This window comes from Convolutriloba macropyga, chromosome 6 (genome assembly GCF_964194025.1).
Source record: "Convolutriloba macropyga chromosome 6, txConMacr16.3, whole genome shotgun sequence".
Lineage (NCBI taxonomy): Eukaryota > Metazoa > Xenacoelomorpha > Acoela > Convolutidae > Convolutriloba > Convolutriloba macropyga.
Genome location: NC_134473.1, coordinates 11,390,579 through 11,415,997, shown reverse-complemented (window position 1 = coordinate 11,415,997; position 25,419 = coordinate 11,390,579). Strand labels below are relative to the sequence as shown.

The 25,419-nt window shown below is 34.6% G+C and overlaps 1 protein-coding gene across 1 annotated transcript in view; it reads right to left on the bottom strand.

Moving 5' to 3' along the window:
- Nucleotides 1-1,490: 1,490 nt before the first annotated feature.
- LOC142340761 (microspherule protein 1-like) overlaps nt 1,491-25,419 on the bottom strand; it is a 55,278-nt gene continuing 31,349 nt past the window's right edge. The window contains exons 2-3 of the mRNA XM_075391466.1: nt 7,969-8,640; nt 1,491-1,942 (exon numbers count right to left, since the gene is read on the bottom strand). Coding sequence (XP_075247581.1) covers nt 1,549-1,942; nt 7,969-8,640 — 1,066 coding nt within the window. The 3' untranslated portion in view covers nt 1,491-1,548. The remainder of the gene's footprint in view (nt 1,943-7,968; nt 8,641-25,419) is intronic.

The window sequence follows — 25,419 nt, the reverse complement described above, 5'->3', positions numbered from 1 at the left end:
CTAGCGAGAAAGCGAAATTTTGCTCAAACAACGTTTTCTCACTCTACTTTAAAATTAGAATGAACAAAAGGCAGATTTGAAGTGATTGTGACATCAAATGGTTGTAACAAAAATCTAGACGAAACAAAAATGGTCGTAACAGAAATCACTAACGAGAAAGCGAAATTTTGCTCAGACAACGTTTTCTCGCACTACTCTAAAATTAGAATGAACAGAAAGCAGATTTGAAATGATTGTGACGTCGAATGGTCGTAACAAAAATCTAGACGAAAAAAAAACAAAGCAGGACAAGTCCTGACGTACAATACAAAGAATTTTCATTGACTAAACAAAAAACTAGACATAGAACGGACTACGAGCGAATTGGGAAAACAATTTTAAAAAAACAGAAAATCAATGTCAAAATGCCGCATGTGAACAACAGAACACTAGCGAGAAAATGAAACTTAGTTCAAAAAACTAGGCCTAGAATGAACTATGAAAGGATTGGGAAAATCATTAAGAAAAAATCCGATCCGAAAAATCAAAAAAACAGTGAAAATCAAAGCAAAATTGCTGCTTGTGAACAACAAAATCACTAGCTAGAAAGTGAAATTGTGCTCAAACAACGTTTTCTCACTCTACTTTAAAATAAGAGTGACGAAAAAATTTCACGCCGCAAAACCACTCGTTTTTTCGCTCCACTTCCTGTTTCGGCGTGACCAAAATTACTACTCCAATTTGACTTCAAAAATCATGAACAAGTGTGAACAGATCTTAAAGACATAGCCAGCAAATTGCCGGAATAGCTGCGAAAAAACAGATATGCGTGGCATATATAAGAGACAGCAACAGATACAGATCTAAAAAGAAAAAAAAAACGACGCCGCTCAAAAAGCTATGTAGAAGAGATTCAGCGATAAATTAAAAAAAGCTTGTTAAAATTCATTCCGCAGAAGCCTTTTTATTAGGGACCAGTATTGCACATGAGTTCCTTTGACCTTAATTTAATTCAAATTAAACTTAACTTTTAAAAAGCAAAAGCCATTTTATTGAGTGAGGTAAGTCATGTATGATCAAAATCTAATCACGCAAATGAACTTAAAACCTTTGCTAGACAGAGAATGAGAAATGACGTCACGCGCGAAAGCTGTTAGTTAGAGGAAGAAGTCGTTCAAAAATTTGACTTTTTCGCTCCACTTCCTGTTTTGGCGTGGCCAAAATCACTATTCCAATTTGACTTCAAAAACCATGAAAATGTGTGAACAGATCTTAAAAAAAGAGCACCCCAATACAATTCAAATACTTTGAATTGTAAAAACCAAGAGCACCGCAATATAGGTCCGCTAGGCTTACAGCTTCGCAACTATAAAAAAAGACAGCGCCCCAATACCATTCAAGTTGTTGAATTGCAAAAATTCTGAATTGTAAAAATTCTTCGAATTGTAAAAAAGCAAGAGCACCGCAATATAACTCCGCTCAGCTTACAGCTTGGCAGCTGTAAAAAGAGATTGAATTAGGAAACTAAATTCACAAGTCAAAATAAATTCACAATAATCCAGCTGATTGTCAAGTTAGATTCTCAGACTTGAAATCTCTGCCATCTCTATTTACATTACCTTCCTTTTTACTCGCAGCAATTTTCAAAATCTCTTCGTTAAATTTCTCTTTGATCTGAGCAACTAGACTTGAATTAGTCAGAAACAGAAGAGCAATTTTGCATATAATGATGACACTGTTATCAAGAAGTCGTTTTTTATTGCCAGGCAGCACGGCTTTTCCATCCACAAACACGGGCCTTTTACCCTGATTGTGGAAAACAAATTCCCCACTGGGAAGCAGTATCAAAGTCGCTTGTACCCTGGATATTTTGTGAGCGGGTCCCTCCAGGCTAAGATCCACGTCAACAGTGTTGTCTTTGCAACTCCGACCGAGGGTGATTGAGCGAGATTGCATAAGGAACCTGAAATGCAAATCATGCAAATACAAATAAAGTGCATCTTTTTAGGGGGTTATCATAAGGAAACGGCTCGTGCGAGTCTGTGCATAGCACAGTCTTCCAACATACAACAAACATATCCGGCAGATTGCCGGAAAATAGCCGCCGTTGATTCCAATAAGCATGATTGGGATTGAACGAATAGAATATATTGAAAAAAAAAGATTTTTGTACAAAAATATTTTTTAAGTCCGATTTATTTTGATGGCATTTCGTAGTTGAACATACTTCTGTTTCTTAGAGAGAGGCTACAGGGGCTACTATCAACACCAATAAGCATTAGAGGTGGTAACTAAGACTTATAGGAACGACGTTCAAATAGCGGGCATCTAAAATTGGGCTTTATGGGTTTATCCCGTTTCTATTTCTGACTTCAATTTTTTATACCGACTCTGTTCATTTTGAATTGCTTTGCTTAGCAACTGATGTTCAAATTCACTTTTAGCAGAATGAGAGAAAAGAGAAACTAGCCTTGAGAAGTCAAAAAGATTTCACGCAAAATGTCGAAAAAGCGGCAAAATGGTAAAGCGAAAAAAAGTTTGACGAAGTAAAAAAAAACGAGCGCAATAATAGCCGGCTGAGAAGATGAGGGCGGCTATTAAACAACGTATGCAAAAACAACTTTTAAATTTTGTCAGAGAAACTGTTGGGAGCATTCGAAAGCAATTTAAATCCATTGGAGAAAATTTCTTGTACTGTTTCAACCAAAAAACGCCTCTTTACTCGACAAACAAGAAAGAAGACTCTTCACCACATGCTAGAAAAAGAAAAGTAGTACAATTTGAAACACAGCACACCTACACAAAAACCACCAAACCAAAAAACAAACTTTTCAAAATATTCTTTTTGTAAGTCGTCAATATTTTCGTCACTGTTTATTTAGGTCTTTCGTTCTTTTTTCTCATAAGAAAACCACTAGTTGTTTGGACTTTTAGAGGCAACTATCAGTAACTGTATTTGTTCACAGTAATTTTTGAAATGTAACTTTTTCACTTTTTGCCTCACTTTTGATATTTCACGAGCATAATGGGACATTAATTTTTTTAAATCACGCAGATGTGTCGTCAAAGAGATATTGAAACAAACAGTTTTATGTTCTTAAATATTAAAAGCCACATTCTGTAGCAAAGAAGAACAAATTTTTCATGATTGCTGACAGTTCTTGCACTCTGCCTCTACATGTACTTAACATTTAAAGTAATAAGCTCTCCCAGACTAGCTCTTTCTCTCCCTCTCATTTAAACACACACCATACAAATTCACACACACTCACACACACACACACATACATATACAAACAACCACGAAAGCGAACCATACATACAACGCACACATGCATACAACCACACAAGCGAACCATACATACAACGCACACATACACAAATACAAACACCGATATAAAAAACAATTTAAAATTTACTTTTTGGCATCTGAACTTCACTCAAGGTTCATCGACCGTTATTTTAAGTTCTGAAAGGTCCAGGTAAAGATTTTGGTGAGGCCCTCTCTGAGCAATTGTACCGGTAAAAGCAATATTGACAATAAAACTTGAAATGATTTTTCTGGAGTTGTCAAAAAATGTCTTTTTTGATTTTCCACAAGCATAATGTGACAATTTACCAGTGATATCTGAAAGCAAACAGCTTTGGTGTTTGACATATTTAAGGCCGCAATTGCTATCAATTATAAAGTGATATTCTTGGTTTCCGACAATTCTTGCACTGTGCCTCTATTTGTGACTAAATTTATAGTAACTTACTCTCTCATTCTCCGTCTCTCATTCACATTTCATACACGCTCAAAATTCTGTACTTCCACAAAAGTACGCGCACACATTCACACACAAACAATTACAAACCTCGTTTCCAAAAAAACGTTTTAAAGATTTTCTTTTTGCTATCCAATCTTAAATCGAGGTTTGTCACAGACATTTTAGTTCTTGATTGATTTTCCTGGAAAAAGGAGACTTCTACAAGCATTTGTATCGGCAATCGTAAACATAACCGACTAGCGTCGGGCGAATTGCTCTCAAACGACAGGCGAGCGGTTGGCTTCGTCAGTACCTAGCCCCTGTTTAGTGAGGTTAGCTTTAGCTCGATTGAAGGGGCCTGAGATTAGGGTAATAGACGATGACACCACGCCATATAACAGCCGCTGAAGTACGGCATCAACAAAAGAATAAAGGATAGAGAGAGAGAGAGAGAGATTAAACGTGAGCGAGAAGGAGAAAGAAAGAAACGCCAGCCAACACAGAGAGAGGAAGAGAGAGCTAGGAACTTTTTCCATGATGAGACTCGACTCTACAACTCCAAGTTTTCTAAAATTGTTAAACTAAATCATATAGAAAAAACTGAAATAGCAAAATTCCAATGAAAAAGTCTCCACACTTCGCAGTAAAGAAAATGTTCAAAAACATATTTTGTCTTTGGATTTTTGTTAGGTAACTCATCTGCAAGACTTAAAAAGTCTTGCAGATGGGTTATGTAATGATCGTTAAACTCAGAAAAGGACAAAAAATTCAAACATTTTAAAAACAATAGCAAATTTTAACAAAATCTTGCTAAAATTCGTGATAATAACATCTTCAGAACACCATTCCGTTGTCTCAAGCGACCATCTATGCCTATTTCAAGCCTTAAACAACTTCACTGGCTCATAAAGACCCATGCACTTGGAACATGATAATAATTTTTCAAATAAAAATTTATCAAAAAATTTCAAAAACTCGAGTCACTAAAATAATGATAACCATTGCATTAACTCTAGAAACCAAGCAGCAGCTTAGTATCAAACCTCAAAGGAGGCTTTTTGGCTCTTCAGGCTGAAAAAACCTTGAAAAATGAAATTTCTAGAAAACAAGAAGATTGACAAAATTTTTTTTTTAAAAAATGCTATAACTCGTTAAATGTTAAAATCTTTAAAAACACTCCATTGCATTTAGAGACTATACAATAACTTGTTATCAAACTCTAGAGGAGGTTCCTTGGCTCTTGAGGCTAGATAAACCTATAAAATAACAAAAATTGTCAAAAAACAAATTGCAATTTTAATAAAAACAAATCGATAAAATTTGCGATATTAAAAAGTTGAAAACCATTCAATTACCACTAAAAAGATGCAGCCACATATTATCCAACCCTTAAGCAGGTTTTCTGAAACCTGAGGCTGAAAAATCAAGAATAATGACAATAAATGTTAAAAAAAATGCTAAAATTCGTGATGTCAAAATCTTGAAAATTTCGTTACGACTAGAAACTTTACAGTAACCTATCATCAAACCCTAGAGGAGGCTGCTTGGCTTCTGAGGCTGAAAAAAATCTAAAAAACTACAAAAAACTTCAAAAAAACTTGAAAAAAAAGCAAGTTTTAAAAAAAAAAATTGCTTAACTTTGTGACATCAAAAACTTGAAAAACTATTCTATGCCCATTAGAAATCTATCAGTACCTTATTATTAACCCCTGAAAATTTTTTCTGACCCCTGGGTCTGGAAAGACCTGAATAAGGAAAAAAATGTCAACAAATTTGAAAAAATTGCACGTTTTGTCAAAAAATTGCTAAAATTCGTGACGTTAAAATGTTGAAACCATTCTATTACTACTAGAAACTACGCAGTAACCTATTATAAAACCATAGACTGACTTCCTTGACATCTAGGGTTGATAAAACTCAAAAATTTGACAGAAGTTTTACAAAAATGACAAAAATTTTCAAAAAGCTTGAAAAAAATTGTGAAAATTTGTACAAATTTGCGTGTTTTTAGCGAGCGGTTGTTCGTCAGTAACTAGCCATGGGGGGGGGGGGGGGGAAGGGTGGTGCTGATGGAGGTGGCAACAGTCGGGTGGGGGGCAACAGCGCGGTAGGGGGTGGGGGGCAATAGTGGGGGGGTCAACAGTTGGGGGGGGGGGTCTTCAACCTCTAAGAACCGCTCTTCACACCATAATTATAAGTCTCCAAAACAGTTTGAGCTGAAACAGCTGAAAGGCTCTAAGAGCACTTAATGCCCGCTGGGCGCTACCTGTTTATCCCGTTTTTGAGGACGAAAAGTCAAAAGCATCAGACGAAAAATCGGTCAAGCGAAAAATCGCATAAAAAAAGACCGACAGGACTAAAATGATTGCTACAAACTTCGTTTGAGAGCAATTAATAATTGACACTATTTTGAAATGAACATTTTGAACTTTTTTGAAACAATTTGTCATTTTTGATGTTTCATGTGCATAAGCGGCCAATTCGTTTTTTTATAAATCTCGCAAATTTGTTAAAAACTGAATTAAAAAACTATTTTCATTCCATCAATTATTAAAACTGCAATTATTAAGTAATTTCTCTAACCTTTTCAAAATTTCAGTTTTTGCACCCTGTCTTTGTGTCTACATGAATAGGAACGTTGAACGCTGTCCTGAAGGGCTCTCATTTATTAGCAATGAGGTCCTTTGATTGACAGTTAAATTTACCTTTTGGAATTTTCACTATATAAAGTAAGAGTTTTTTTCAAAGAAAAACCAAATTTCAATAATTTTTATGTAAAAGAAAGAAGAAAATCCTTTTAAAAGCACACTTTGTTCTTCAGATGAGAAGCGTCACAACCAAACCACGATTTGGTTTTCCAAAAATATCCAAAGACTAGGAACGATAAAATTTTGAAGGGCAATTTCATAACAGACGTGAAAGATAATTAAAATCATTTCAAAAAAATCATTAACATTTGTATTAAATTTTTCAGCATGGCCATTTATAAACTCCAACTCTCGTTTTTTTAAAACTCTGACTCTCCTTTATAAACTCCAGCTCTCTATCTCTCTTTTTTTAAACAAACGCTCTGTTCTGGTTCATTTGCTGTTCACTTCATGAAACTGTTTTTTACTCTGTCTCCAATACTGAATAGGTTAGTTATTTGAATTAAGAAATGTACTTTCAAAGTACTCAAGATTCAGAAAAGAATACATTTTTTCTACTCTTAGTTTTTATATTCAAAATGGTTTTTTTTAAATATTTTGAGTGCTGTAAAGTGGAAGTCTTCGGTTTCCCATAAATATTTTTCGTTAGGGAACAAAAATGGTCCGTTTACTGTGTTGTAACCAGCAGAACACAAAGAGACGGTTAAAAAGATTTTAAACAAAATTTTGAAAGAGGCAATCTAACTGATTTCTTTGAAATTTTCGGTCAAAAAGTTTAAGCTGTTAATTTTTTAGTCTCGAAACCGAGAAGATATACCGGTTTAAAATCTCTATTTATCTTAACTGAATTCACTGCAAATTTTTTTGCATGTTTTTGTCTTATATTTCAACTGCGATCTGTCCCCCGTATCCTCACCCACGTCGGATGAATTGCCCTCGAACAACAGGCGGGGGGGGGGGGTAATTTAGGGGTGTCGTTTTTTTATAGGTGCATAAGATCGGCATTCATGGGAGTTCGGACCCGAGACCTACCGGATAGCAATCAGACATCTTAATCACTAATCTACAACGCTTTTGAGAATCAACCACTAACCATCTCTTTTATGTTAGCAACAAACTTTATTTCGGAATGAGAGCAATTGATATCACTCGAAACAAAGAAATGAAGCGTGAAAAAATCACTTGAGAAGTCCCAGAATGTTCTAGAAAAAAAGCGACCAAACTTCGTTCAAGAGCAATTAAATAGTTCTTGTATTTATTCAGATAAGTATTGAAATTAATTTCCGATTTTATATTGGGCAAACTGTTATAGACGACCTCCATGCTCTCGTTATTTTTCACCGTTAATTGAAAACCTTTTTTATGCGGTAACCTCTTCACAGCTGCTAAAGATACAAACCAAACAAACTCCTGTTACGATCGACTGATGATTGGGCGTCTCCATGATCTCGTTATTCGTCCAAGTTGTTTGTAAATCGTTGAGCCGCATTAAAATTAATTCTTGCTTCTAACCTAATTGCCAACCTATTATTCATCATCAATGACGATAAACAGTCAATTGAGCAACATAAATTCGACAAAGTCTGACTAACCTCATTGATTTCCCTCTCAAAACTGCGAAAGTTGAGTCGTCAAAATCAGAGAGTTTGTTGCCAGTCGTGTGTCCGAGTAAGAACTGCCACCTCGGCAGCTCAGTCTCCAGAGCTTTTATCTCTTCTTGTGCTCTTATTCCGGCTAAATTTATCTCATTTTGGATTACTGGATCGGTGAATTGAACTTTGTTCAGATTGTTCACAATATTCTCAGCTAACTTTTCTTCAACATCTGCAAAATTTTCTTGACTGACTTGGTTATTGACACCTTGATTGGCTAGCAAATTGTATCTGCGTAACAACAGCCAGTGTTTTCGTAATACTTTTGCCGTTCGAGATACGTGAAATATGTTTCGGTGCTTCATGAGAACGTTTTGAAACAGTTCTAGTGAAGGTAAGTTATTTGAGTTTATATCACAGAGAATATGCTCCTCGGCTTCTGAGAAAAGAGCTTTTCCGAGAACTCGTCGCTTTACATCAATGGGAATCTTACGAAGTCTCTCTTGAACAAACAGCGAAATAGTTGAGTCATAAAGAATAGACTCCCACCGTTCTTGGATCTCCTGTAGAGTGAAATGAGTTGAGAACTTGACAGCTGCAAACACAGCCAGCAGATCATTTGTCTGGATGACGGAATCAATGAGAACCAGGTCATCTTCTGGTCGCCAAATTCTAAAACAAAGACAACCGTTCATTGATGCATATAAAGCACTAGCCCGTCCGATCTCAAACACTGCAGAATATCCTCAGCACATGTCTTTGACCGTTTTGCGCAGAAAATATAGCCCGCAGATAACCGGAAAATAGCAAGGAAGTCGCACTTTGACTTCATGGGCAAAACAAATAATAATTTATTTTGATATCAACGCAAAGCAAAGCCAACTATTATCCATTTCTAAAAATTGGCTCTCGTCACATCTCAGCTAATGTCTGTAATCATCACATCTGCAGATGCAACGGCAAACCAATTCTAGATTTCACAAAGCAAAACTGAAAAAAAAAGACACAAACTCCATAAAATGAATAAATACTAACCAAAAAATTGCTTAATTTAACACTCCATTTAATTCAAAAACTTCATAAGGCTAGCTGTCATCACAGGTCTGTAACCATCACATCCAACGAGCCCGTAAAAAATTAGAAAGACAGCAAGACTGAAAAAACATTTTCCAGAGGAGCAAAAAACGGCAATTACCTATTTAAAATGCCATTACTCATCGCACATTTTGGCTAACTTCAAGCCAGAATAATTGAAAAGTAATCGACATCATTTTATAGCGCTGACAATTAATATAAAAAAAACAAAATCAGAGAGAATTAGCTCTCGTCACAGCTTAGCAGAGATGAGTAACCATTACATCTACAGATACAAAGCCGATGAGCAAAACAATACCAGATATAACAAAGCAAAAGTGAAAAAATAACAACATCCGCAAAAAAGATATATCATAAAAACAAAAAACAACCAAAAGAAAACACTTCAATCAATTCGAAAATCTCAGAAGGCTAGTTGTCGTCACTGTTCAGGTCTGTAATCATCATAACCAAAGAAGCCGAAAAAAACATAAAACTGGAAAAATGACACTTCATAGAAGAGCAACAAACAGCCATAACCCATTTAAAATGCTATTACTTATCGCACTTACTTGCCAACTTCAAGGCAAAACAAATGAAAATTTAGTTTGATATCAACGCAAAGCAAAGCCAATTATTATCCATTTCTAAAAATTGGATAATTGGATCCCGTCACATTTCAGCTCATTTTTCTGTAATCATCACATCTGCAGATGCTGGGGCGGACAGCGAACCAATTCTAAAAATCACAAAGCATAATTGAAAAAAACATCCACAAAAAAGGATGAATGACTTCAACAAAACAACTGCTAAAGATAACACCTCAATCAATTCGAAAATCTCAGAAGGCTAGCTTTCGTCACTGGTCAGCACAGGTCTGTAATCATCCTAACCAAAGAAGCCGAAAAAAAAACATAAAACTGGAAAAATGACACTTCATAGAAGAGCAACAAACAGCCATAACCCATTTAAAATGCTATTACTTATCGCACTTACTTGCCAACTTCAAGGCCAAACAAATGAAAATTTAGTTTGATATCAACGCAAAGCAAAGCCAATTATTATCCATTTCCAAAAATTGGATAATTGGATCTCGTCACATTTCAGCTCATTTTTCTGCAATCATCACATCTGCAGCTGCAGGGGCGGACAGCGAACCAATTCTAAATATCACAAAGCATAATTAAAAAACATCCACAAAAAAGGATCAATGACTTCAACAAAAAAAAACTGCTAAAGATAACACCTCAATCAATTCGAAAATCTCAGAAGGCTAGCTTTCGTCACTGGTCAGCACAGGTCTGTACTCATCACATCTAAAGAACACGTAAAAAACATAAGACCGGGAGAATGAAACTTGATAGAAGAGCAAAGAACAGCCATTACGCATTCATCACGCGATGCCAATAATCATCGCTTATACCCGTTAACTGCGAGCCAAAATAATTGAAACGTATTTTGACATCAAATCAAAGCGCAGATACCTAATATCAATAATTAAAAATTAGACAGAATTACAGCTTAGCACAGTATGTAATATACAAAACTAGAGATAAAAGCGATGAGCAAAACAATACTAGATATAACAAAGCAAAAGTGAAAAAATAACAACATCCGCAAAAAAGATATATTATAAAAACAAAAAACAACCAAAAGAAAACACTTCAATCAATTCGAAAATCTCAGAAGGCTAGTTGTCGTCACTGTTCAGGTCTGTAATCATCATAACCAAAGAAGCCGAAAAAAACATAAAACTGGAAAAATGACACTTCATAGAAGAGCAACAAACAGCCATAACCCATTTAAAATGCTATTACTTATCGCACTTACTAGCCAACTTCAAGGCAAAACAAATGAAAATTTAGTTTGATATCAACGCAAAGCAAAGCCAATTATTATCCATTTCTAAAAATTGGATAATTGGATCCCGTCACATTTCAGCTCATTTTTCTGTAATCATCACATCTGCAGATGCAGGGGCGGACAGCAAACCAATTCTAAAAATCACAAAGCATAATTGAAAAAAACATCCACAAAAAAGGATTAATGACTTCAACAAAACAACTGCTAAAGATAACACCTCAATCAATTCGAAACTCTCAGAAGGCTAGCTTTCGTCACTGGTCAGCACAGGTCTGTAATCATCCTAACCAAAGAAGCCGAAAAAAAACATAAAACTGGAAAAATGACACTTCATAGAAGAGCAACAAACAGCCATAACCCATTTAAAATGCTATTACTTATCGCACTTACTTGCCAACTTCGAGGCCAAACAAATGAAAATTTAGTTTGATATCAACGCAAAGCAAAGCCAATTATTATCCATTTCCAAAAATTGGATAATTGGATCTCGTCACATTTCAGCTCATTTTTCTGTAATCATCACATCTGCAGCTGCAGGGGCGGACAGCGAACCAATTCTAAATATCACAAAGCATAATTAAAAAACATCCACAAAAAAGGATCAATGACTTCAACAAAAAAAACTGCTAAAGATAACACCTCAATCAATTCGAAAATCTCAGAAGGCTAGCTTTCGTCACTGGTCAGCACAGGTCTGTACTCATCACATCTAAAGAACACGTAAAAAACATAAGACCGGGAGAATGAAACTTGATAGAAGAGTAAAGAACAGCCATTACGCATTCATCACGCGATGCCAATAATCATCGCTTATACCTGTTAACTGCGAGCCAAAATAATTGAAACGTATTTTGACATCAAATCAAAGCGCAGATACCTAATATCAATAACTAAAAATTAGACAGAATTACAGCTTAGCACAGTATGTAATATACAAAACTAGAGATAAAAGCGATGAGCAAAACAATACTAGATATCACAAAGCAAAAATGAACAAACAACATCCGCAAAATGACTTTAACCATGAAAAACCTACAAAATGACATTTTTTATAAGAGCAACAAACAGTCCGCACCCATTTAAATACAATTACTGATCGCACAATTTTGCTTAATTCAAGATAAAAATAATTTAAAAATACTTAAGACCTCATTTTATAGTGCACACAATAATTATCAATAACTAAACCTCTCGGCACAGCTTAGCAGAGGTGTAATAATCACATCTACAGATAAAAGGCAATACAGGATAGCACAAAGCAAAAGTGCTAAAATCAAACAGCTAAAGATAACAATTCAAAAATCTCAGAAGGCTAGCTGTCATTACTGGTCAGCACAGGTCTAAAATCATAACATCTAACGAGCCCGTGAAAACAAAAAAAAACAGAGCGAGATTAAAAATTAACAATTTTAGAGGAGCAAGAAACGGCCATTACCTATTTAAAACGCAATTACTCTTGGCACCTCTTTGCTAACTTCAAGCCAAAATATTTGAAAATTAAATCTAACATAATTTTATAGCGAAGACAGTAATAATTAATAAAAAAAATACGAGAGAAGAAGCTCCCGGCACAGCTTAGCAGATGTGTTTAATTTATCACATCAACATCGACAGATACAAAGCCCATGAGCAAAACATTACCAGACATCACAAAGCAAAAATGAAAAAGCAAACTGCTAATGACAACAATTCAATCAATTCAAAAACCTTATAAGGCTAACTGCCGTCACTGGTCAGCACAGGTCTGTAATCATCACATCTAAAAAACACGTAACAAAGAAAAACAGAACAAGAATGGAAAAATTACACTTTTTATAGAAGTGCAACAAACAGCCATTACCCATTTAAAAGCGATTACTCATTGCACATTTCTGCTAACTTAGAGGAAAAATAACTGAAAACTAAATTTGACATCCACTTCTAGCTCAGACAATTATTATCATTAACTTAAAATCAGAATAAGCTCTCCTCACAGCTTAGCACAAGTGCTTAATCATCAAATCTAGAGATAAAGGCGATGAGCAAAGCAATGCAGAACATCACAAAGCAAAAATGAGAAAACAACATGCGCAAAAATGGATAGTCTGTAATCATCAAAAATAAAGAACCGGAAAACAAACATAAGGCTGTAAAAACGACATTTTATAGAAGAGCAACAAACAACTATTACCAATTTAAAATGCAATCACTCATCGCAGAGTTTTGCTAATTTCAAGGAAAAATAATTGAAAAGTAATTTTGACACCCACATTAAGCTCAATCAATTAATATCAATCACTTAAAATCAGAATAAGCTCTCGTCACAGCTTAGCACAAGTGCATAACCAACAAATCTAGAGATGAAGGCGATAAGCAAAACAATGCCGGCTATCAGAAAGCAAAAGAGAAAAAACTCCCGCACATAAATGGATGGTCTGCAATCATCATAAAAAAAACCAGAAAACAAACATAACGCTGGAATAATGACGCTTTTGTAGAAGAGAAACAAACAGCTATTACCAATTTAAAATTCAATTACTCATCGCATATTTTTGCTAACTTCAAGGCAAAATTATTGAAAAATTAGTTTGACATCGACTTTTAGCGCAGACAATTATTATCAAAAACTTTAAATCAGAAGAAGCTCTCCTCGCAGCTTAGCACAAGTGCTTAATCATTAAATCTAGAGATCAAGGCGATGAGCAAAGCAATGCCGAACATCACAAAGCAAAAATGAGAAAACAACATCCGCAAAAATGGATACTCTGTAATCATCATAAATAAAGAACCAGAAAACAAACATAAGGCTGTAAAAATGATCTTTTTATAGAAGAGCATCAAACAACTATAGCAAATTTAAAATGCAATTACTCATCGCACATTTTTGCTAACTTCAAGGAAAAATAATTGAAAATTAATTTTGACACCCACATTTAGCGCAAACAGTTATTATCAGTCACTTAAAATCAGAATAAGCTCTCGTCACAGCTTAGCACAAGTGCATAATCATGAAATCTAGAGATGAAGGCGATGAGCAAAACAATGCCGGACATCAGAAAGCAAAAGAGAAAAAAAACAACACCCGCAAAAATGGATGGTCTGTAATCATAATAAATAAAGAACCAAAAAACAAACATAACGCTGGAAAAATGACATTTTTTGTAGAAGAGCAACAAAGAGCTATTACCAATTTAAAACTCAATTACTCATCGCACATTTTTTCTAACTTCAAGAAAAAATTATTGAAAAATTATTTTGACATCCACTTTTAGCGCAGACAATTATTATCAATAACCTAAAATCAGAATAAGCTCTCATCACAGCTTAGCACAATTGCTTAATCATCAAATCTAGAGATAAAGGAGATTAAAAAACAATGCCGGACATATCAAAGCAAAAGGGAAAAAACATCCGCAAAAATGGATAAATTACTTTATCGAAAAAGGAAGATAACACTTCAATTAATTCAAAAATCTCAGAAGGCAAGCCGGCGTCACTGGTCAGCAGAGATCTGTGATCATCATAAATAAAGAACCAGAAAACAAACAGAACGCTGGAAAATGACAATTTATAGAAGAGCAACAAACAACTATGATCAATTTAAAATGCAATTACTCATCGCAGAGTTTTGCTATTTTCAAGGAAAAATAATTGAAAATTAAGTTTGACACCCACATTTAGCTCAATCAATTAATATCAATCAGCTAAAATCAGAATAAGCTCTCGTCACAGCTTAGCACAAGTGCATAATCATCACATCTAGAGATAAAGGTGATGAGCAAGACAATGCCGGACATCACAAAGCAAAAGGGAAAAACATACGCAAAAATGGATAAATTACGTTAATGAAAAACGGAAGATAACACTTCAATTAATTCGAAAATCGAATTCAATTATTTCAATTAATTCGAAAAGCTAGCCGTCGTCACTGGTCAACACAGGTCTGTAATCATCATAAATAAAGAACCAGAAAGCAAACAAAACGCTGGAATAATGACGCTTTTGTAGAAGAGAAACAAACAGCTATTACCAATTTAAAATTCAATTACTCATCGCATATTTCTGCTAACTTCAAGGAAAAATTATTGAAAAAATAGTTTGACATCGACTATTAGCGCAGACAATTATTATCAGTCACTTAAAATCAGAATAAGCTCTCGTCACAGCTTAGCACAAGTGCATAATCATGAAATCTAGAGATGAAGGCGATGAGCAAAACAATGCCGGACATCAGAAACCAAAAGTGAAAAAAACAACACCCGCAGAAATGGATGGTCTGTAATCATAATAAATAAAGAACCAGAAAACAAACATAAGGCTGTAAAAATGATCTTTTTATAGAAAAGCATCAAACAACAATTACCAATTTAAAATGCAATTACTCATCGCACATTTTTGCTAACTTCAAGGAAAAATAATTGAAAAGTAATTTTGACACCCACATTTAGCGCAAACAATTATTATCAGTCACTTAAAATCAGAATAAGCTCTCGTCACAGCTTAGCACAAGTGCATAATCATGAAATCTAGGGATGAAGGCGATGAGCAAAACAATACCGGACATCAGAAAGCAAAAGTGAAAAAAACAGCACCCGCAAAAACGGATGGTCTGTAATCATAATAAATAAAGAACCAGAAAACAAACATAACGCTGGAAAAATGACGTTTTTGTAGAAGAGCAACAAACAGCTATAATCAATTTAAAATGCAATTACTCATCGCAGAGTTTTGCTAATTTCACGAAAAAATAATTGAAAATTAATTTTGACACCCACATTTAGCTCAATCAATTAATATCAATCAGCTAAAATCAGAATAAGCTCTCGTCACAGCTTAGCACAAGTGCATAATCATCAAATCTAGAGATAAAGGTGATGAGCAAGACAATGCCGGACATCACAAAGCAAAAGGGAAAAACATACGCAAAAATGGATAAATTACGTTAACGAAAAACGGAAGATAACACTTCAATTAATTCGAAAATCGAATTCAATTAATTCAATTAATTAGAAAAGCTAGCCGTCGTCACTGGTCAGCACAGGTCTGTAATCACCATAAATAAAGAACCAGAAAACAAACAACGCTGGAAAAATGACATTATATAGAAGAGCAACTAACGTCTATAATCAATTTAAAATGCAATTACTCATCGCACATTTTTGCTAACTTCAAGGAAAAATTATTAAACAATTACTGTGACATCCACTTTTAGCGCAGACAATTATTATCATTAACTTAAAATCAGATTAAGCTCTCGTCACAGCTTAGCGCACGTGATTAATAATCAAATCTAGAGATAAAGGCGATGAGCAAAGCAATGCCGAACATCACAAAGCAAAAATGAAAAAACATCCGCAAAAATGGATAGTCTGTTGTAATCATCATAAATAAAGAACCAGAAAACAAACATAACGCTGGGAAAACAACCATTTTGTAGAGGAGCAACAAACAGCTATTACCAATTCAAAAAAAATTACTAATTTAAAATTCAATTACTCATCGCACATTTTTGCTAACTTCAAGGAAAAATTATTAAAAAATTATTGTGACATCCACTTTTAGCGTAGACAATTATTATCAATAACTTAAAATCAGAATGAGCTCTCGTCACAGCTTAGCACAAGTGCATAATCATGAATCCTAGAGATGAAGACGATGAGCAAAACAATGCCGGACATCAGAAAGCAAAAGTGAAAAAAAACAACACCCGCAAAAATGGATGGTCTGTAATCATAATAAATAAAGAACCAGAAAACAAACATAACGCTGGAAAAATGACGTTCTTGTAGAAGAGCAACAAACGGCTATTACCAATTTAAAACTCAATTACTCATCGCACATTTTTGCTAACTTCAAGAAAAATTATTGAAAATTAATTTTGACACCCACATTTAGCGCAAACAATTATTATCAGTCACTTAAAATCAGAATAAGCTCTCGTCACAGATTAGCACAAGTGCTTAATCATCAAATCTAGATATAAAGGCGATGAGCAAAGCAAGGGCGGACATCACAAAGCAAAAGGAAAACATCCGCAAAAATGGATAAATTACTTCAACGAAAAACGGAACATAACACTTCAATTAATTAGAAAATCTCAGAAGGCTAGCCCTCGTTACTGGTCACTCCCGCACATAAATGGATGGTCTGTAATCATCATAAACAAAGAATCAGAAAAGAAACATAACGCTGGAAAAATGACGTTTTACAGAAGAGCAACAAACAGATATAATCAATTTAAAATGCAATTACCCATCGCACATTTTTGCTAACTTCAAGGAAAAACTGTTGAAAATTAATTTTGACAGCCACTTTTACCGCACATTTATTATGAATTACTTAAAATCAGACAGAGCTCTCATCACAGCTTAGCACAAGTGCTTAATCATTAAACCGTAGAGAAAAAGGCGATGAGCAAAACAATGCCGGACATCACAAAGCAAAATAGAAAAAACATCCGCAAAAATGGATGGGCTGTAATCATCATTAATAAAGAACCAGAAAACAAACATAACGCTGGAAAAATGAAATTTTTATAGAAGAGCAACTAACGTCTATAATCAATTTAAAATGCAATTACTCATCGCATATTTCTGCTAACTTCAAGGAAAACTATTGTTGAAAATTATTGACATCCACTTTTAGCGCAGACCACTATGTCGATAACTTAAAATCAGAATAAGCTCTCGTCACTGATTAGATTAAGAACTTAATCATCAAATCTAGAGATGAAGGCGATGAGCAAAACAATGCCGGACATCACAAACCAAAAAGGAAAAAAACATCCGCAAGAATGGCTAAATTACTTTAACGAAAAATGGAAGATAACACTTCAATTAGTTCGAAAATCTCAGAAGACTAGGCGTCGTCACTGGTCAGCACAGGTCTGTAATCATCATAAATAAAGAACCAGAAAACCAACATAACGCTGGAAAAATTACATTTTATAGAAGAGCAACAAACAGCCATTACCAATTTAATATGCAATTACTTATCGTACATACTTGTTAACTTCAAGTCAAAACAATTGGAAATTTATTTTGATATCAGCGCAACGCAAATCAACTTATTATCCATTTCTTAAAATTGGATAATTCGTTCTTGTCATATCTCAGCTCAGGTCTGTAATCATCACATCTGCAGAAGCAAGAGCTGACAGCAAACCAATTGTAGACATCACAAAGCAAAACTGAAAAAACCCAAACTCCATTAAAAAGAAAACCTAATGTACTAAAAAGTTGCTTAAGTTAACACTCCATTCAATTCAAAAATCGCAGAAGGTTAGCTGTTTTCAACGGTCAAAGGCCTGTAATCATAACATCTATAGAAAGAATCCTTCACCCCATCATCATAAGTAAATAAAGAACCCAATTGTAATCAATAACTAAAACTCAAAGAGAGTAAGCTCTCGTCACAGCTTAGCACAGGTGTATAATCATCACTTCTAAAGTTACAAAGGCGATGAGCAAAATAATACCAGATATAACAAAGCAGAAGGAAAAAACAAGATCCGCAAAAATGCATAAATTACTTTAACGAAACACTGCCAAAAAACACTTCAACAAATTCGAATATCGCAAAAGGCTGGTTATCGTCACTGATCAGCACAAGTCTGTAATGATCATAGACAATCCGCAACAAAAAACAACAGGAATGCAAAAATGACGCTTTTAAAGAAGAGCAACAAAAAGCCATTACCCATATATAATATTATAATGATGCCAACTTCTGGCTAACTTCAACGCCAAATGAAAATTATTTTCACATCAACTTATTGCGCAGACCATTATTATCAATAACTAAAAATCAGAGAATAAGCTCTCGTCACAGTTTAGCAGAAGTGTGTAATTATCACATCTACAGATACAAAGCCGATGAGCAAAACAAAACCAGATATCACAATGCAAAAGTGAAAAACAAACTGCTAAAGACACCAATTCAACTAATTAAAAATCTCAGAAGGCTAGCTGTCATCGTTCAGCAAAGAACGGTAATCATAACATCTAACGAGCCCGTAAAAAATAATAAAAAACAGAGCAAGACTGAAAAAATAACAATTTTAGAGGAGCAGGAAACGGCCATTACCTACTTAAACCGCAACTATTCATTACCCCTTTTTGCTAACTTCAAGCCAAAATAAGCGAAAAGTAATTTTAACAACTTTTTATAGCGCAGACAATAATAACAATAACTATAAATCAGAGAGAATAAACCCTCTTCAAAGCTTACCACAGGTGTATAAACAGCACAACTAGAGATACAAAGGCGATGAACGAAATGTCACCAGACATAACATAGATGTAAAAACAACATCCGCAAAATGGATAAATTACTTTAACGAAACACTGCCAAAAGAAAACACCTCAACCTTTTCAAAAATCTCAGAAGGCTGGCTATCGTCACTGGTCAGCACAGGTCTGCAATGATCATAGAGAATCAGCAACAAAAACACAACATGAGAACGAAAGGACGCTGTTTAAAGAAAAGCAACAAAACGCCATTACCCATTTAAAATAATATAAGGATTGCAAATTCTTGCTAATTTCGACACCAAACGAAAATTATTTTCACATCAGCCGATTGCGCCGACCATTATTATCAATTACTAAAAATCAGAGAATAAGCTCTCGTCACAGCGTGTGTAATCAACACAACTACAGATACAAAGCCGATGAGTAAAACAGTACCAGATATCAGAGAGGAAAAGTGAACATCCACAAAAACGAATAAATTACTTTATCAAAAAAACAGCCAAATGAAAACACTTCAATCAAATCGAAAATCTCAGAAGGCTAGCTGTCGTCACTGGTCGCAGGTCTGTAATCATAATCAAAGAAAGCGCAACAGAAAAACATAACGACTTGGAAAATGACACTTCTGATAGTAGAGCAAAAAACAGCATTCACCCATTCAAGATGCTATTACTCATCGCACATATTTGCTAACTGCAAGCCAAAATAATTGAAAAGGAATTCCGACATCACATCATTGCGCAGATAAATATTATCAGTAACTAAAAATCAGAGAATAAGCACTCCTCGCAGCTAGCACATGTGTGTAATCATGAAATCTAGAGATAAAGCAGATGGGTAAAACAATACTAGATATCACAAAGCAAAAGTGAGCAAACCATTTTCGCAAAAATGGATCAATCACGTTTGCGAAAAACTGATAAAGATAGCACTTCAATCAATTCGAAAATCTCAGAAGTTTAGCTCTCGTCATTGGTCAGCACAGGTCTGTACTCATCACATCTAAAGAACACGTAAAAAACATAAGACCGGGAGAATGAAACTTGATAGAAGAGCAAAGAACAGCCATTACGCATTCATCACGCGATGCCAATAATCATCGCTTATACCTGTTAACTGTGAGCCAAAATAATTGAAACGTATTTTGACATCAAATCAAAGCGCAGATACCTAATATCAATAACTAAAAATTAGACAGAATTACAGCTTAGCACAGTATGTAATATACAAAACTAGAGATAAAAGCGATGAGCAAAACAATACTAGATATCACAAAGCAAAAATGAACAAACAACATCCGCAAAATGACTTTAACCATGAAAAACTGATCAAGATAACATTTCAAACAATTCGAAAATCTCAGAAGGCTAGCTCTTGTCATTGGTTAGCACGGGTCTGTAATCATCACATCTAAAGTAAACATCACATCTAAAAACACGTAAAAAAGAAAAACGTAACAAGACTCGAAAAACGACACTTTTGATAGAAGAGCAAAAACCGCAATCACCCATTCAAAATGCTAACACTCATCGCACATATTTGCTAACTGCAAGCCAAAATAATTGAAAATTAATTTTGAAATCATATCATTGCGCAGATAATTAATATCAATAACTAAAAATCAGTGAATAAGTTCTCGTCACAGCTTAGCACAGTGTGTAATGATCAAATCTAGAGATAAAGCCGATCAGAAAACAATACTAAATACCACAAAGCAAAAGTGAACAAACAACATCCGCAAAAATGAATCAATGACATTAAAGAAAAACTGATAAAGATAACACTTCAATCGATTCAAAAATCTCAGAAGGCTAGCTCTCGTCATTGGTCAGCACAGGTCTGTAATCATCACATCTAAAGAACACGTAACAAAGAAAAACGTAACAAGACTGGAAAAAAAGACATTTTCGATAGAAGAGCAAAAGGAGCCATCAAGCATTCAAAATGCTATTATTCATCGCACATATTTGCTAACTGCAAGCCAAAAAAATTAAAAATTAATTTTGATATCAAATCGTAGCGCAGATAATTAATATCAATAACAAAATCAGAGAGAATAAGCTCTCGTCACAGCTTAGCACAGGTGTGTAACCATCCAATTTAGAGATGAGGGCGACGAGAAAAAGAAAACTGGATATCACAAAGAAAAAGGAACAAACAACCTCCGCAAAAATGGATCAATGACTTTTACAAAAAACTGATTAAGATATCATTTCAATCAATTCGAGAATCTCAGAAGGTTAGCTCTGTCATTGGTCAGCACAGGTCTGTAATAATTACAACTAAAGAACACGTAAAGAAAAACATAGCAGAACTGGAAAAATGACACTTTTGATAGAAGAGCAAAAAACAGCCATCACACATTCAAAATGCTATTACTAATCGCACATATTTGCTATCTTAAAGCCCAAAATATTTGAAAAAAAATTTTGGAAAAAATCATATCAAAGATAATTAATATCAATAACTAAAAACCAGAGAGAATAGGCACTCTTCACAGGTTAGCAGAGTTGTTTAATCATCGAATCTAGAGATAAAGGCGATGAGCGAAACAAAACTAGACATCAAAAAGCATAAGGTGCGTAGTCACCAAATTTAGATATGAGGGCGACGAGAAAAACAATACTAGATACCACAAAGCAAAAGCTAACAAACAACATCCGCAAAATGATCAATGACTCTTACAACAAAACTGATAAAGATAACATTTCAATCAATTCCAGAATCTCAGAAGGTTACCTCTGTCATTGGTCAACACAGGTCTGTAATCATCACATCTAAAGAAATTGTAACGATGAAAAACGTTACAAGACTGGAGAGAGGACACTTTCGATAGAAGAGCAAAAAACAGCCATCACCCACTCAAAAGGCTACTACTCATCGCACATATTTGCTATCTTAAAGCGCAAAATAATTGAAAAATAATTTCGGAAAAAGATCATATCAAAGATAAATAAAATCAATAACTAAAAATCAGAGAGAATAAGTTCTCGTCACAGCTTACCACAGGTGTGTAATATTCAAATCTAGAGATAAAGGCGATTAGCAATAATACTAGATACCACAAAGCAAAAGTGAACAAACAACCGCAAAAATGAATCAATGACTTTAACGAAAAACTGATAAAGATAACACTTCAATCAATTCGAAGATCTCGGAGGGCTAGCTCTCGCCATTGGTCATCACAGGTTTGTAACCATTACATCTAAGGAACACATAACAAAGAAAACCATAACAAGTGTGGAAAAAAGACACTTTTGATAGAAGAGCAAAAAGAGCCATCATGCATTCAAGATTCATCACGCATTCATCAAGCGACGCTATTACTCATCGCAAATATTTGCTAACTGCAAGCCAAAATAATTGAAAGTTAATTTTGACATCAAATCATAGCGCAGATAACTAATATCAATAACTAAAAATTAGAGAGAAAGCTCTCCTCACAAATTAGCACAGTGTGTAATATTCAAATCGAGAGACAAAAGCGTTGAGCAAAACAATACTAGATATCACAAAGCAGAAGTGAACAACATCCGCAAAATGACTAACGAAAAACTAATTATGATAACATTTCAATCAATTCGAAAATCTCAGAAGACTAGCTCTCGTCATTGGTCAGCACAGGTCTGTAATCATCACATCTAAAGAAGACATAACAAAGAAAATCATAACAAGAGTGGAAAATGACACTTTAGATAGAAGAGCAAAAAGAGCCATAACGCATTCAAGAATCATCACGCATTCATCATGCGATGCTATATCTCATCGCACATATTTGCTATCTCCAGGCCCAAAATATTTGAAGATTAATTTTGGAATCAAATCATAGCGCAGATAATATCAATAATTAAAAATCAGGAAGAAAAAGCACTCGTCATAGCTTAGCACAGCTGTGTAATCATCAAATCTAGAGATAAAGGCGATGATCGAAACAATACTAGACATCACAAATCAAAAGTGAACAAACAACACCCACAAAAATAGACCAATGACTTTAACAAAAAAATGCATAAGATAACACTTCAATCAATTCGACAATCTCAGAAGGCTAGCTCTCGTCATTGGTCAGCACAGGTCTGTAATCATCACATCTAAAGAACACGTAACAAAGAAAAACGTAACAAGACTGGAAAAAAGGACATTTTCGATAGAAGATCAAAAGGAGCCATCACGCATTCAAAATGCTATTATTCATCGCACATATTTGCTAACTGCAAGCCAAAAAAATCAAAAATTAATTTTGATATCAGATCGTAGCGCAGATAATTAATATCAATAACTAAGAATCAGAGAGAATAAGCTCTCGCCACAGCTTAGCACAAGTGTGTAATCATCAAATTTAGAGATAAGGGCGATGAGAAAAACGATACTAGATATCACAAAGCAAAAGCGAACAAACAACATCAGCAAAATCGATAAATGACTATAACAAAAATACTGATATAAAAAACATTTCAATCAATTCCAGAATCTCAAAAGGTTAGATCTCGTCATTGGTCAGCACAGATCTGTAATCATCACATCTAAGAACACGTAAAGAAAAACATAAGACTGGAAAAATGACACTTTTGATAGAAGAGCAAAAAACAGCCATCACATACAAAATGCTATTACTAATCGCACATACTTGCTAACTGCAAGCCAAAAAAATTGGAAATGAGTTTTGACATCATATCACTGCGCAGATAATTGAAATCAAAAACTAAAAATCAGAGAGAATAAGTTCTCGTCACAGCTTAGCACAGGTGTGTAATCATCAAATCTAGAGATAAAGGCGATGAGCAAAACAAATTTAGATACCACAAAGCAAAAGTGAACAAACAACATCCGCAAAAATGGATCAATGACTTTAACGAAAAACTGATAAGGTAACATTTCAATCAATTCAAAAATCTCAGAAGGCTAGCTCTCGTCATTGGTCAGCACAGGTCTGTAATCATCACATCTAAAGAACACGTAACAAAAAAAAACGTAACAAGACTGGAAAAAAGGACACTTTCGATAGAAGAGCAAAAAGAGCCATCACGCATTTAAGATTCATCACGCAATGCTATTACTCATCGCATATATTTGCTAACTGCAAGCCAAATAAATTGAAAATCAATTTTGACATCAAATCATAGCGCAGATAATTAATATCAATAACTAAAAATCAGAAAGAATAAGCTCTCGTCGCAATTTAGCACAGGTGTGTAATCATCAAATTTAGCAGTAAGGGCAATGAGAAAAACAATGCCAGATTTCACAAAGCAGAAGTGCACAAACAACATCCTCAAAAAAGGATCAAAGAATTTTTAGAAAAACTGATAAAAATAACACTTCAATCAATTCAAGAATCTCAGAAGGCTAGCTCTCGTCATTGGTCAGCACAGGTCTGTATTCATCACATCTAAAGAACACGTAACAAAAAATATGACAAGAGTGGAAAAATGAAACATTTGATGGAAGAGCAAAAACCAGCCATTAGGCATTCGACATGCTATTACTCATCGCACATATTTGCTATCTCCAAGCCCAAAAAATTTAGAAATTTAATTTTGACATCAAATCATAGCGCAGATAATTAATATCAATAACTAAAAATCAGATAGAAAAAGCTCTCGTCACAGCTCAGCACAGGTGTGTATTTATCAAATCTAGAGATAAAGGCTATGAGCGAAACAACATTAGCTATCAAAAAGCAAAAGTGAACAAACATGGATCAATGACTTTAACGGTAAACTGATAAAGATAACACTTCAATCAATTCGAAAATCTCAGAAGCCTAGCTGCCCTCATTGGTCAGCACCGGTCTGTAATCATCACATCTAAAAAACACGTAACAAAGAAAAACGTAACAAGACTGCAAACGGACACTTTCGATAGAAGAGCAAAAAACAGCCATCACCCACTCAAAAGGCTACTACTCATCGCACATATTTGCTAACTGCAAGCCAAAATAATTGAAAATCAATTTTGACATCAAATCATAGCGCAGATAATTAATATCAATAACTAAAAATCAGAAAGAATAAGCTCTCATCGCAATTTAGCACAGGTGTGTAATCATCAAATTTAGCAGTAAGGGCAATGAGAAAAACAATGCCAGATTTCACAAAGCAGAAGTGCACAAACAACATCCTCAAAAAAGGATCAAAGAATTTTTAGAAAAACTGATAAAAATAACACTTCAATCAATTCAAGAATCTCAGAAGGCTAGCTCTCGTCATTGGTCAGCACAGGTCTGTATTCATCACATCTAAAGAACACGTAACAAAAAATATGACAAGACTGGAAAAATGAA